This window comes from Sinohyriopsis cumingii, chromosome 1 (genome assembly GCF_028554795.1).
Source record: "Sinohyriopsis cumingii isolate HCF-2022 chromosome 1, ASM2855479v2, whole genome shotgun sequence".
Taxonomy (NCBI): Eukaryota; Metazoa; Mollusca; class Bivalvia; order Unionida; family Unionidae; genus Sinohyriopsis; species Sinohyriopsis cumingii.
Genome location: NC_142961.1, coordinates 27,604,419 through 27,620,386, shown reverse-complemented (window position 1 = coordinate 27,620,386; position 15,968 = coordinate 27,604,419). Strand labels below are relative to the sequence as shown.

The 15,968-nt window shown below is 35.0% G+C and overlaps 1 protein-coding gene across 6 annotated transcripts in view; it reads left to right on the top strand.

Moving 5' to 3' along the window:
• LOC149806589 (uncharacterized) overlaps nucleotides 1-15,968 on the top strand; it is a 255,709-nt gene that overhangs the window by 155,656 nt on the left and 84,085 nt on the right. For all 6 annotated transcript variants that reach the window (XM_089955210.1, XM_089955217.1, XM_089955242.1 and 3 more), the window contains 3 exons: nucleotides 8,666-8,876; nucleotides 12,253-12,426; nucleotides 13,672-13,830. In XM_089955210.1, the coding sequence (XP_089811336.1) occupies nucleotides 8,666-8,876; nucleotides 12,253-12,426; nucleotides 13,672-13,830 (544 nt within the window). The remainder of the gene's footprint in view (nucleotides 1-8,665; nucleotides 8,877-12,252; nucleotides 12,427-13,671; nucleotides 13,831-15,968) is intronic.

Genomic DNA, 15,968 nt, shown 5'->3' with positions numbered 1-15,968 from the left:
CATCAATATCCAATAACTGCTCCGGTAGCCTATTGGTTAGAGCATCCACTTTGGATGCGGAAGGTCGTGGGTTTGATCCCGGCAGAGTCATACCAAAGACTTCCAGAAATGGTACTAACAGCTGCCTTGCTTGGTGCTCAGCATTAAGAGGTTATTGTTAGGAATGGTTGACCTGGCGTCAGGATAATATGACTGGGTGGGACATCATGCTACATGTCTGTGGCATGATGCCCCAGTGCTAGACATCACTATAAGCTGTTACACTGCAGACATCATAGCAATATGACTGAACCATTGTTAAAGCTACATTAAAAATCCAAATCACACACACACTCAACATCCCAAACCTAATTGGATTAATCAACATAAGAAACCTATTTGAATTCATCAACATCCAAACACCTTATGGGAATCATCAGCATCTAAAACCTAATGGGATTCATCAACATCCAAAACCTAAATGGATTCATTAGCATCCAAAACCTAATGGGATTCATCAATATCCAAAACCAAATGGGATTCATCAACATTCAAATCCTAATGGGATTCATCAACATCCAGAACCTAATTGGATTCATCAACATCCAAAACCTAATGGGATTCATCAACATCTAAACACCTTATGGGATTCATCAACATCCAAAACCTAATTGGATTCAACAATATCCAAAACCTAATGGGATTCATCAGCATCCTAAATCTAGTGGGATTCATCAACATCCAGAACCTAATGGGATTCATCAACATCCAAAACCTAATGGGATTCATCAACATCCAAAACCTAATGGGATTCATCAACATCCAAACTCCTTATGGGATTCATCAACATCCAAAACCTAATGGGATTCAGCAACATCCAAAACCTAATGGGATTCATCAGCATCCAAAACCTAATGGGATTCATCAATGTCCAAAACCTAATGGGATTCATCAACATCAAAAACCTAATGGGATTCATCAGCATCCAAAACCTAATGGGATTCATCAATGTCCAAAACCTAATGGGATTCATCAATGTCCAAAACCTTAGCTTTTCAGTCTTGATTTGAATCTATGTCTTGATCTTGTTAGTCTGCACCTTGATCTGCCAGAGTTTAACTTGGGCAGTTACAATTTGGACCTTAATCTGCCACGGCTTAGCTTGGGCAGTCACAATTTATACTGTGATCTGCCACAGTTTAGCTTGGGCAGTCACAGTTTAGACATTGATCTGCCACAGTTTAGCTAGGGCAGTCACAATTTGGACATTGATCTGCCACAGTTTAGCTTCTGCAGTTACAATTTAGACATTGATCTGCCACAGTTTAACTTGGGCAGTTACAATTTGGACCTTAATCTGCCACAGTTTAGCTTGGGCAGTCACAATTTAGACTGTGATTTGCCACAGGTTAGCTTGGGCAGTCACAATTTAGACATTGATCTGCCACAGTTTAACTTGGGCAGTTACAATTTGGACATTGATCTGCCACAGCTTAACTTGGGCAGTTACAATTTAGACATTGATCTGCCACAGTTTAGCTAGGGCAGTCACAATTTGGACCTTGATCTTCCACAGTTTAGCTTGGGCAGTTACAATTTAGACATTGATCTGCCACAGTTTAACTTGGGCAGTTACAATTTGGACCTTAATCTACCACAGCTTAGCTTGGGCAGACACAATTTATACTGTGATCTGCCACAGTTTAGCTTGGGCAGTCACAATTTAGACATTGATCTGCCACAGTTTAGCTAGGGTAGTCACAATTTGGACCTTGATCTGCCACAGTTTAGCTAGGGCAGTCACAATTTGGACATTGATCTGCCACAGTTTAGCTTCTGCAGTTACAATTTAGACATTGATCTGCCACAGTTTAACTTGGGCAGTTACAATTTGGACCTTAATCTGCCACAGTTTAACTTGGGCAGTCACAATTTAGACTGTGATTTGCCACAGGTTAGCTTGGGCAGTCACAATTTAGACATTGATCTGCCACAGTTTAGCTAGGGCAGTCACAGTTTGGACCTTGATCTGCCTCAGTTTAGCTAGGGCAGTCACAATTTAGACATTGATCTGCCACAGTTTAGCTTGGGCAGTCACAGTTTGGACCTTAATCTTCCACAGTTTAGCTTGGGCAGTTACAATATGGACCCTAATCTGCCAGAGTTTAACTTGGGCTTTCCTAATTTGGACCTTGAGTTACAAGTCTGCATCATTATCCATCACAATGTAACATTGTCCCCTAAGAATCTTTAAATAAGTTTTCATTCTGCACTAGAATACTGGATCATATGGTTGCCATGGATATGAATGAGACTAAGCATTATTTAAATTAGTCTTTGATCTTTCACCATAATTAATATGGATCTAGACCACAATGTGCACAGTGTGACACATGAACTGGGTTTATGCTATTTCCAGAGTGCCTGGTCTTACCAAAGAGAACACTTATACATTTTGTTCTGGATTTACTAGGTCTAGAAAGGTGTTGGAATCAAATGGAGTTGAACGTATCATGGTTTTATGTTTCAAATCATTTTATTACGGGTACTGTTTTATTTTAGTAGTGCAAATACTTAGAAAGGCTGGTTGCAGGGGGAACGAGACTGGGGGGGGGGGAGAGAAGTTGCAATATTTATAACAGTAGTATTTCTTACTTGGATTTTTTTTGTTATTATTTTAATTTGGGTACAGTGTTTAGTCAGATATACATCAACACATATGACAGCTTTGTACACAGATATACAGCAACACATATGGCAGCTTTGTACACAGATATACAGTAACACATATGACAGCTTTGTACACAAATATACAACAATAAATATGACAACTTTGTACACAGATATACAGCAACACATATGACAGCTTTGTACACAGATATACAGCAACACAGATGACAGCTTTGTACACATATAACAACACATATAACAGCTTTGTACACATACAGCAACACATATGACAGTTTTGTACACATACAGCAACACATGACAGCTTTGTACATAGATATACAACACATATGACAGCTTTGCACACAGATATACATCAACACATATGACAGCTTTGTAGACATATAAACAACACATATGACAGCTTTGTAAACAGATATACAGCAACAAATATGACAGCTTTGTACACATATATAGCAACACATAAAACATCTTTGTACACAAATAGTGAAATAGTTCTGATACAGCCAATTGGGATATTTGTTTATTAACAAAAGCTATAGAAAGACATGTAGGTGGCACTTCTTTATACTGTGAATTATTGCCATATGTATATTTTCAGGATTCCCATACAGCTTATCCTTATGGTACAACTTACCTCCTTAAGTACATCATTTCCTTCTTTCCCATTGTTATCATCAACTTCTTTGTACCTGTAACTATACTATCTTTGCCACATTCTTTGTAAAGCATCAACCTTTTTGATGTGCATGGCTTCCACAGGAATTTTCCAAGAGGGTGGGCAAAGCCAAGATCAGAGGTATATATAATTGGGATAAAAAAACAACACAAACGCTGATAATTATGTGCAGCTAGTTTCGCATTTACTGTATGCTTCTTCAGGCACAAAATGTTTTGAAAGAAATAGATGATGTCTTTATATTTTAAAATAACAATTACATCTTTAAATGATATACATCATCATAACAGTTATATATATATATGACAGAATCGAAAGGATACACAAGTCTCTAATGAAAACTGAATTAGTAAAATATTAAATTGAGACAAACAGCCATACATAAAATATTATTTTTATAAAGGACATACAACATATCGATTTTTTATTAAAATTTTATAAATTTTATATAGTGCCTTGGTATTAAGGCTATTAGGATACAAAGTATCATATATATATATATATATATATATATATATATATATATATATATATATATATATATATATATACATACACACTTCCCTGGAGATGCCCATTCTGATATAAATGATTGGGGTGGGAGTGGTCAGTCTCTCTCTGCATATCAGTGTCAACATCTTACACTACAGAACAAAGTTTGTCCTGTTTTTCTTAAAACTACAGGATCCATCATTCTGTCGTTTCATCTTCCCCATTTTCATTTCCACTTAATGACTTCCATAATTATATTTGCACTTCGACCAGATTAGGTCTACAGCTTGATATCAGTGAGACCAGACTGAGTTAAGATGTCAGCATTATGCATGATTATTTAGTGGATTTATAGCTCTTGATTGATCAACTCCCCACCCACTTTCAGTTCTGCACAATAACTCCCTTAATTATTACTAGAGTTTAACCACATTTGGTATAGATTGACATTGAAAGACCTTGGCTGAGTTTGACTTTCTGCATTCTTCATTGTTATTGAGTGATATTATAGTCCAGTTGTCAGTCTCACCTACTTATGTTTGTACAAATTAACTCCCTTAATTATTATTTGATTTTAAGTAATTTTGGTAGGGAGCTTGATATTGAGGATACATCGATACATGATGATTAATACCATTTTATGTTATTATTGAGCAGAGTTATTGTTCCTGTTTATAGGACCCATTTTCCTTTCCAATCTGCAAAACATGTCTTAATTATTATTGAATTTCTACAAAATATGGCATACAGATTGATAATGATGAAACATTAGTGAGATTGTCAGCATTCTCCAGCATCATTTAGTAGGTTTATGGCCCCTGACTGTCAGACCCACCCACTTTCATTCTGCACCAGTTCTCCCTTTATGGATCTTGATTTTGATGATATACTGGCTGAGTATGCTTGTCAGTGTTGTAGACTGGATTTTCAGCATACTTCATCATCTTTTAATAGAGTTAAGGCCCCTGATTGTCTCACCTATTATCTTTTCCACACAATAACTCCCTTAATTCATATTCATTTTCAATAAAATTGGATGTGGAAATCTCTATCTTGATTACATTCAGGCAGAATTGGTATGAAACTCTATATTGATTACGCTCAGGCAGATTTGTATTTTCAGCATTCAGCCACGTCATTTGTTAGAGTTATGACCCCTGATCGACCAACCTACATTTTTTGAGCTATGACCCCTGATGGAGCCACCTACATTTGTTATAGTTATGACCCCTGGTGGACCTACCTACATTTGTTAGAGTTATGACCCCTGATGGAGTTATGGCCCCTGATGGACCCACTTACATATGTTTCCACACAATAACTCTCTTAATTATTATTGGATTTCAAGAAAGCCTTATATGCAGCTTTATTGTCTTTGGCCTTTCTAGCAGGGAACACAGTATCATCATTTCTGTCTGCTCATCTATACATCTGGTAGACTTCCATTGCACTATGTAACCTTAAAGCTGTTTGACATTAAGAATGAAGCTTGAAGATGTGATGCATACTACATTGGGGTCTTATCTCAATGTTGTGGCTCAGTATTGTCAGTTTTTGATCACTCTTTCCCTTCTGCTCTCTAACTTTGAAGATTTGTGGTCCCTTCTTCAGGATCAAGGTCATGGCTTGATATTGACAGTTTTCCATTGCCCTTTTCCATCTGCTCCATAAAATGCCATTTGAGATTAAAGGGATGAAACTTGGTATGGTTGTACATCATCAGTGGAAGATGTGTCATTCCAGTTGGGAGTTCTGTCTTCAACAGAGTTTTATCACACTTTCTTTTCTGCTCTATAACTTTTAAAGTCATTTGAGATTAAGGGATGGATCATCTTGGTATACTTCATCACTAGTAGCTTTATTGCATTTTACATGGGGCAGTCTATCTTTAAGATCTTGGTTCAGTAGTTTAAGTTTTCCATCACACTTTCCCTTCTTCTCTATAACTTTAAAGCCATTTGAGACTAAGATATCACATCTTGGCACAGTTAACCCCCTACTTATGCACTTGTTGTATTCCCAACAGTGGCCATGTAGCTCAGAAAGCTTTGGTTTCACTGCCTTTAATTTTCTTTGAAAAATGCATAATTAGTTAACTTTGATACTGTTCATTTGAGCCTTTTATGAATCCATTTTTTGGAGCGTTTGAGACAAATAAGTTCTTTTTTTTTTTTGTCCTCACTAAGAAAATTAAATTTAAAACAAATTCATATGAAATCATGTTAATGCACAATTTCTTAAGTCAAAATCACATAAGTTGGCAGACACCTGTATACTTACACATCATTGCAAATTGTGTCACATATCACATTGAGGGTCTTATCTTTAAGGTCATGATTTCGGCTCAGTATTTTCAGGTTTCCATCAATCTTTCCCTTTTGATTGATAATTGTAAAGCTGTTTAAAAATAATGGATGAAACTTAATATACTCACACATCATTACTAGAAGTTGGGTTGTGTACCGCATTGAGTTGGCCTATATTCAGGGTCAAGGTCATATGTTGTTTTCATGACCCATTGAGTTCCACTCAATAACTTTAAGTACGTTTGAAATCAATGGATGAAACTTGGTATACTTGTATGTCATCACTTGAAAGCATGTTGGGTATCACAGTGGGGGTCATGTGTTCAATGTCAAGGTCATTGCAAAGGTTTTTCATCACACTTTCTAGTCCTAACTTGTAAGACATCAACCCTGATATGCAAGCTGGAAGGTTGATGCCTTACAGCTTGAACAATTGGTGATGTATAAATTGTTCCAAAGTCAGTTGACTGTGGAATTAGAGGCCAAATCTTCAAGAATATCTCACATAGTTGACAGCTCATACTAAAAGAATTACACTAATTGCTGTAATTGTAATATACTTATTTTAATGTCTTTTTCCTTTCTGAATCCAGGCACAATCATGTGGTCGAGATTTTCAGACTATGCTGGATGCCATTTCAGTTCATTGTAGAGAGTGCATACCTGATGAATGCCAGAATTGATTAACTTAATGTGTATTTTAAATAACCAAACAAATATATTTGATAAATTTTGGCTAAATTTGATCAGCCACATTCAATTTGTTACTGAAAATTAACCCATACTTCAACCATATTACATCAATTCTTGGGACATATTGACGAACACCTGTTACTAAATTCACTGACTTGTGATACCACTTTTGTGTCTCTAATTATATCATTTTTATCAGCATTCACTAGTTATTGATAAGTTTATACTTTTGTTAAATTATGTCATAGATGTTTAATAGACCAAGCTTACTAGGATGCCACTTATATTGAAACACACGGAAGTATTTGACATTGATGGCCATTCACAACAGTTGCTTTTCAGACTCAGTTGAATTTATAGAGCTGTTATGCTCAATGTTAAAAAAGAAAGAATCTTGATACCTGATTACTCTTTGGGATACTTGATTACAATATGTGATACCAGATTACTATTTGGGATAGCTTTTTACAGTTTGGGATACTTGATTACTTTTTGTGATACCTGATTACAATTTGGGATACCTGATTATTCTTAATGATACATGATTACATTTTTGGATACCAGATTACAATTTAGGGTACCTGTTATTCTTTGGGATACCTGATTACGGGATACATGATTACAATTTGGGATACCTGGTTACAATTTAGGATACAAGATTACATTTTGGGATACCTGATTACAATTAGGGATAACCGAATACCATTTTTGAATACATGATTACAATTTTGAATACCTACTTACAATTTTGGATACCTGATTACAGTTTGGGATAGCTTATTACAGTTTGGGATACTTGATATTTAAAAAAAAATTATCCATAAAAATTTGCTGGAAACTGTTCACTGACCAGTTATTTTGTTGTTACTTGGTGATTGTTTGACTTACTTTTTCATGATTACTTACAGAAAAAAGGATTAATAAAATATATATTTTTGGTAAATGTGTAATTATTAAATTATATGACACATTTTCAGTTGTGATAACTCTGAATATGGAAAAGCATTAGTAATTTTAAGCATACTGCATTTTCTTTGGCGAGAATGTAATATTTCTGATGGGAGTTTCTCTTGACAGATGTTTAACAGTATCAAAAACAACCAATTCAAACATTGGGTTTGAATTCAACTTTGAAATTTCTGAAAATCAGTGCGTCTAATATTGTTTATTGTGTTTTCTGATCCACCAGAGTACAGGTGCTTGTGATTTATTTGCAAAATTCAAAACAAATGTTGTTTACATGTGTAATGTTTTGAATTTCTTGAAGACCAGAAGAAGAAAAAAAAGAAAAGAAATTTAAGTCACATACTGTACATCATATTGATTGTATTATCACATGACAATGGTTTCTTGTAGAACTTAGAGATAATTATTTAGCACACTCTTTATATGTTTTTAGTAATTATAAAATTACAGTATGATCTTTCATTATAGGGTTTTATATTTTGTAGTTTGCATAGAAAAAGATCTAAGACAAAGAGCATTGTCCATATTTTCATTCAAACACCTTCAGTTGGTGTGGAAACAGTGTCATTTTACCAATATCAGGAATTATACAACAAAAATGGTAGAGATTCTTACAGATAAAAATGTTTTTGGTTGAATGAGAACTATTTTAACATTTTTTAGATATTCACTTCAATATTTTAATAGAATGTTGTATTTCTTTCATACTTATGATGAATTTATTTTATATCCAGTAATCAAAATATAAATAATAACTTGTACAACTTAGCCTGTTTTCATGCTGTGTCATTGCAAGTATTTTCCTACATCTTCACTTGTTCTTCATTTATGAAGTGGATTGTTTTCTTCTTATGCTCAATAGGTTTACAGTACACACTGTTGAAGACTTGCGGAGAGAGCTGAACAGACGGACAAATGCTACTTCAGAGCAGACACCAAGACCCAATTCCCCTGAGGAAGGTTTGAAATCAGTGCAGGGCACTCCAAGACAAGATAATGCTGTCCCACTCATTTTTTCCACATCTGTTTCATTCCAAAACACTGAAGAGCAATATTCATCTGCCAGGTCAAAGGTAAAGTGCCACCTGTTTTACTCTCCTGCAAAAAGAGTTGAGAGAAGAACAACATACCTATTCACTGGTTTGTTTGTTCATTGGTTACTTGGTGCATTGGTTTGTTTGTAGCTTACCTATTCACTGGTTTGTTTGTTCATTGGTTATTTGGTGCATTGGTTTGTTTGTAACTTGTTTCTAACAACTTGTATTTCTTTAACCCCAGTTGCAAGTATGCTTATGAAATTGGTAGGTGGATGCTTCTTAGAAAGAATAACTCAGCCATGCTTAATCTAGGGCAGTGGGACCTATTTTTCATGCCTGAGTGAAAATATTTGAGTGACTTTTGTATTTTTACACTCCAAGGCAGGGATATATAACAGTCCACATGTCCATGTGTTGGTCTGTACATCCATCCAGTACAATCTTGTCAGCAAAACTAGTCCCACAGATTTTGATAGACTGGTTACCAACTGATGATGCCCCAGTTTTTGATAGACTGATCACCAACTGATGATGCCCCACAGTTTTTGATAGACTGGTCACCAACTGATGATGCCCCACAGTTTTTGATAGACTCGTCACCAACTGATGATGTGCATATCAACTGATCACCTGCTCCTGTAATTACTGTTAGCTATGGCCCATTTTGCTTAATGCATAGTCCCCCAGTTTTGATGGATTGCCATGAATCTTGGTAAATATTATGGTCCTTACCTGTGGATATGCAGATTAATGATTTTGCTCATTGCCATTCTTGTTAGAGTTATAGCCCTTTTTTTGTCTTGCAGTTGACTGCAGTATGCGACAGAATCATGTGAATGCAATTTATCCTGCACTTTGTACTATGGATTGCTGTGAAACTTGCTACATATTGTGGTCATTATATAAAACTGCACACAGCGATATAACTTGTACTTCCTTGATTTTTCTAATAGATATTGGCATTTTTGACTTACAGCTGAATGCAGTGTTACATGACTAAATGCTTTGAATGCAACTGCATTGCATTTTTAAGCTTTACAGGTCATACTGGCCAGAAGAACTGGCCTATTGATCCATCTGTCAGTTATGTGACTCATACATGCCTTAGTTTCTTCCATTAATGTACTTCAATGAGCTTGTGAACACAGTGTCTCATGAATATAAAAATGAATCTTGACCAGCCTTTGCATTTAGTTGCATTTCAATGAATGTAGCAGGATAGACCTGAATGGATGCTAGGATCAAATGACAACACAACACAGTGTGATGAAAGATGGAAGTTTATGATATGAATTAATAAAAATATATACTCTACAAATACTATGATTCTTTCACGCTCTAAACATATGTCTCATTCAATCACTTTATCAAATAATCTCATGGAATGAAAATAAGATTTAAAAAATCTCATGTAATCAAAATGACCCAGTTGTACTGAATTGAAAAAATAAATTGAAAAAACATATGACTCGGTCATTTGTACAGCTGTATGATTCATAAATATTTGTAAAAACTTGCAGATGTGTCCGCTGACAAACCAGACAGTTCTCTCGAATTCTGGGGTTTGCCCACACTTGTATCGGCTGCACACACCCTTCATGGATCCAACATGCGCACAAGTTTACAAATTAGCGGTTTTGTCTTTGAACGACCTTGATGGTTACATCATCTTCCATATCCATATAGACACACAGATGGCCAGACAGACAGCCTGATATACCCGCACACACATACACACTGACAGAACACAGTTCTCCTAAATTGGGTTGGCGCACTTGTATTGGCCACGCCCACCCTTCATGGATCCACCATGTGCACAGACATACATATAGACATACGTACAGACAGGTACCAGTATGTACAGACAGCTACAGTACAACCAAACTGGTCATAATAACAGGTACAGAATTAAAATCTATAGATACATGCTACTAAATTGAACCCCTAATAGCAATTTGTAACAATCAGAGTTCACAATGTTTCAAATCCGCGTAGTAGTAAAGGCATCTTTTCATGATACAACATTAAAAACTGAATATGCTTCACATGTCAAATAAAATACAAATGTAACACTTACCCCTATGGCTGGAGAACAAAAATGGAAAACATTCACTCCTTGACAAGATCCAAAGACCAGTATGTCAGTTAGAAAACAAACTTGCCTTAAATCTACAGGAGAGTGAGTATTGGTGAGGGTAAATTATCCATGCATACATTGCTTTTAGTGTCTCGCCACAAGCAATCTATGACGAGATGCATGCTAGTTCAGTTGCTTACCTAGAAAAACAATTATCCACCCTAGGTAACATACGCAGGTAGGACAAAAGTGATCAAATCATTCTAAGGCAAAACCAAGTTATATCTTGCCTTATTCTGTGACAATGAACAAGTTGACAGTCTGCACTGATATTAATTTTAAAGTCAATGGTCCTGATTCCAGATTTGAGTTGTTCTGTTTTGTTAGCATTATAATACAAAGAAATATCAATAGATTTATATCAAACTTAGTTGGTTAAGTTTATCATCATCTGTTCTTGAAACACCCATGTCTTGAATCCTATTTCACTTGCACTCACCAGAATTGGTATTTGGATGAGTAACTAAACTGGATCATATATAAGCAGTCATTTTTTTCAGAGGTTTCTTCTAGCTTTGAATTTTCAAGACTCATTCTAACCAGAAACATTTTTATCATTAACATTGTGTCTCTAATTCCAATTAAACTTTATATTATGATGCATCTTCTGCACTATGTTTCCAGTATTAGGTTACTGTGGCCTACATTTTATGGGTGGATGACATCATCACCAGCATGATTTTTTTGGATGCATTTTAACACAGCCAGCATTACAGTCATATATATTTTATATCTTAATACATGTTAGCTGTATTGTACTTTGCAATACCAAAATGGGTCATTGTACCCAAAAGTTGGTTCATCACAGTAACTGACTTTTTATGTGCTGGACAAGTTTTTCAACAATTGTACAACTGAACTATTCATTGTAGACAATTCTCATTACTATCAAAAGTTACCAGTGACATGAAGTAACCCTCACAGATTCCCCATGCTGCAATGTATGCTAGCATGGCTTTAATGTACAAACATGGATATGATTGGTGAGGGGATTTATGTTTTGAAAAATCCCTCATTAAATCCTCTTCCATATACAATTTTGTTTTGTTGTAATGAACTGCAGAATCTATATGGTACTCACAATATTTCTTTGTAATTTATTTACATTGCCATGAAAAAAACAAATTTTTTTTGAGTCTGTCAAACAACTCAGTAACTGTATTAATTTGATACTGAATTCATTTCTTATGTAAAGAAAGAAAACCTTTGTAATATTTGAGAATTCTAACAAAGTCTTCTCTGACTGTATTGATGTGGTACTGAATTCCATTTCAGAGATCTCCTTTAGTGCCAAGACCGATGTCCTCATTACTAAAGGAGAAGCTGGACCTGAAGTTGGAGATGACCAAAAGAGCTCAGTCTGCAATGGAAACCAGGAGTAGCCATAGTCCTCATAGTTCACTAAATACACCAGACAAGTTCTCCTCTGTGTCTGCCTCTCGGGCATTGGTAAGTTGATCATTATTGTCTGCAGGCTGTTGCTAAATAAACCATGTTTCTATCACATACATTAGTAAGTTATCCATTATTGCCTGCAAGATGTTGCTAAATAAGCCATGTTTCTATCACATACATTAGTAAGTTATCCATTATTGCCTGCAGGCTGTTGCTAAATAAGCCATGTTTCTATCACATACATTAGTAAGTTATCCATTATTGCCTGCAAGATGTTGCTAAATAAACCATGTCTCTATCACATACATTAATAAGTTATACATTATTGCCTGCAGGCTGTTGCTAAATAAACCATGTTTCTATCACATACATTAGTAAGTTATCCATTATTGCCTGCAAGATGTTGCTAAATAAACCATGTTTCTATCACATACATTAGTAAGTTATCCATTATTGCCTGCAAGCTGTTGTTAAATAAACCATGTTTCTATCACATACATTAGTATGTTATACATTATTGCCTGCAAGATGTTGCTGAATAAACCATGTTTCTATCACATACATTAGTAAGTTATCCATTATTGCCTGCAAGCTGTTGCTAAATAAACCATGTCTCTATCACATACATTAGTAAGTTATGCATTATTGGCTGCAGGCTGTTGTTAAATAAACCATGTTTCTATCACATACATTAGAAAGTTATACATTATTGCCTGCAGGCTGTTGCTAAATAAACCATGTCTCTATCACATACATTAGTAAGTTATCCATTATTGGCTGCAAGCTGTTGCTAAATAAACCATGTTTCTATCACATACATTAGAAAGTTATACATTATTGCCTGCAGGCTGTTGCTAAATAAACCATGTCTCTATCACATACATTAGTAAGTTATCCATTATTGCCTGCAAGCTGTTGTTAAATAAACCATGTTTTTATCATATACATTAATAAGTTATCCATTATTGCCTGCAGGCTGTTGCTAAATAAACCATGTTTTTATCATATACATTAATAAGTTATCCATTATTGCCTACAAGCTGTTGCTAAATAAACCATGTTTTTATCATATACATTAATAAGTTATCCATTATTGCCTGCAAGCTGTTGCTAAATAAACCACGTTTTTATCATATACATTAGTAAGTTATCCATTATTGTTTGTAATCCATTACTAAATAAACTGTCTCCATTTATATCCCAGCCCTGTCTTTAAACAATCTGATACCTTTGCCATATGGATGATGACCTGATGGAATACTAAAGTTGCTTATTGATGAGTTCTCCATTGTTTTGTAGATGAGTGGGGAAGAAAAGGCAGCCCATGACCATCAGGTGGTGGAGGGGTCAGCCTCTGTTACACCACAACTCTCCAGTGAGTGTGTCCACTGTGCACTAGAAGAAGCCATGATCAAGGAACATATCCACTCCCATTCTCAGCCTGGAGTTGAGGGGAAGGTAAGATACATGGAACTGTACTTGTTTTATACACCCGTTTTTAAATCATGAGCTAAAAGTCAAAAGTTTCATTCTGTGACCCTACTCAGATAAAACCTTCAGCTGTAGAATGTTCAGTACTTTTGTCTTTCCTGGAACACATATTGGAAAAGATGAGACATGGCAGTCAAAACATCTGTCTGGTTTAAACGTTTTTGGATAAAGTTTAAAAAGAAAATGAAATACTCATTTGTTTGCATCTGTTTGCACAAAATCATATTTTGCTCACAAATGCATCACAGAAGAACATTCCAGATATTTAAGGTCAGTGAGGTTTGAAAGTCAAGGTCACTGGGACCAGTTGTTTAAATTTAAGGTTTTTGGTCACTGTTGTAGTTATTGGATCTTGCTTCATTATCTGTTGTTGCCATTTATGAATTGTCATTAGATATAGCAACAATACTTATAATGGGATATAGTCATACAATACTTAAAATGGGATATAGTCATACAATACATAAAATGGGATATAAAATGTCACTACTAATATGAAGGTCAAAAAAGTCAAAGGTCAAGATAAGTGGCTGGTTTGTTTAAGATTTTTCAGGAAAAAACTTATATCACATGCATTAAAATTTATGCCAGATTCACTAGTATGCATGAAATATCCTTGGTATAAAAGATCCAAGGGTTAAAGTCAAAGTTATATTATAAATTGTTGTTTAGGTTTCAAGAAAAAAGCTTATATCATGTGTCAATGGATCTGCATTAAATATTGGACCAGATTCACTAGTATACATGAACAACCTTTGGTATAAATGATGTAAGAGTTAAAGTCAAAGTTATATTGTAAATTGTTGTTGAGGTTATGTTCTCTTGTTTTTGGAGCACTGTTGGGGAATGCACATAACAAAGTTGTTAGCTCTACAACTCTCACATTGTAGAGCTGGTTACATTTAGATGTCTTTCACCAGCTTGGATTGACATTTAGTATTGATCACAATTAGGAAAACTGTGTGCTGCCTGAAGCAGAAAGTAACTTTGCTTGCCCTTTGTAATACAGAAAAGAATTTTCACAGTACTGCATTACTTTTTTCTGGAAGTGCACTTATTAATAAATGAAATTTTAAGATATCCATTGACCAGAAACAGTTAATGGCTTGTTTTGTATAATTTACCTCCGAAGTTTAGGAAATGGGAATAACCATGCAGAGCTAGAATCAAGTGTCCAAAATCAAATTCTGGAGAGGGATGGTGAATCAAAAAGGACTAATCAAATTCTTGACTAATCAAATTCTTGGTATGGAAGGCTCCTTGATAATGGGGTATGATAATCAAATGTATTTTAATTTTCTTGAATAGGCAAGAATATGAAAACATATTTTTTTAATACTAATAATAGTGACAAATGTTAAGGTCTTGGTAAAATTTGAGCTGCAGTAGCTCAGTGGTTAGAATGCTGACTCATGACTGAAAGGGTACAGGTTTGAATCCTACCATCACACTAGCCTAGTCAGCTCTTGCAGTGTGTGCTTGGGCAAGGCACATTACTTGTATGGTCACAGCGATAAATAACCTACTTGTGTTGCTTTGCCATAAAACACCAAACAAAATTTATTAAACTTAGTAACAACATATATTCAATGGGTTTTCAGGTAAATTAATATGTAATTGGAGGTAACTCAGAGATAAATATATAATTATTCTATATTGTAATTATTTCCCTTGGATATTCACTGTTGCTAGTGCTTGCACACATAAGTAGAAAATGTTATCTTAATGAAAATAACTACTTTAAAACCATATTTCCTTCAATAATGCTTCCGATTTTACTATAGATTCTCTTTTTACCTGTAAAAAGAAAATTTAGAAATTGTTATAAAGATTATTTATAGAAGTTTGTTTATGATAGCAATAATGAGTATTTATAGAAGTGTGTTCATGATAGCAATAATGAACATGAATTACCATATTTCTGAGTTATGGTCTTCCAGCTGATCTTGTGCAGATTTTCATCACTTTAAACCTCCAAGCTATCTCTATTCACAGTACTTTTGATAGACTTGGTTAGGACCCAGTGGCCATACGTTTTCTCTTTCTGGAATGAACATTAAGAGTGTGATGTGGTGGAAAGATCATGGGTCAAGGTCACAGGGGTT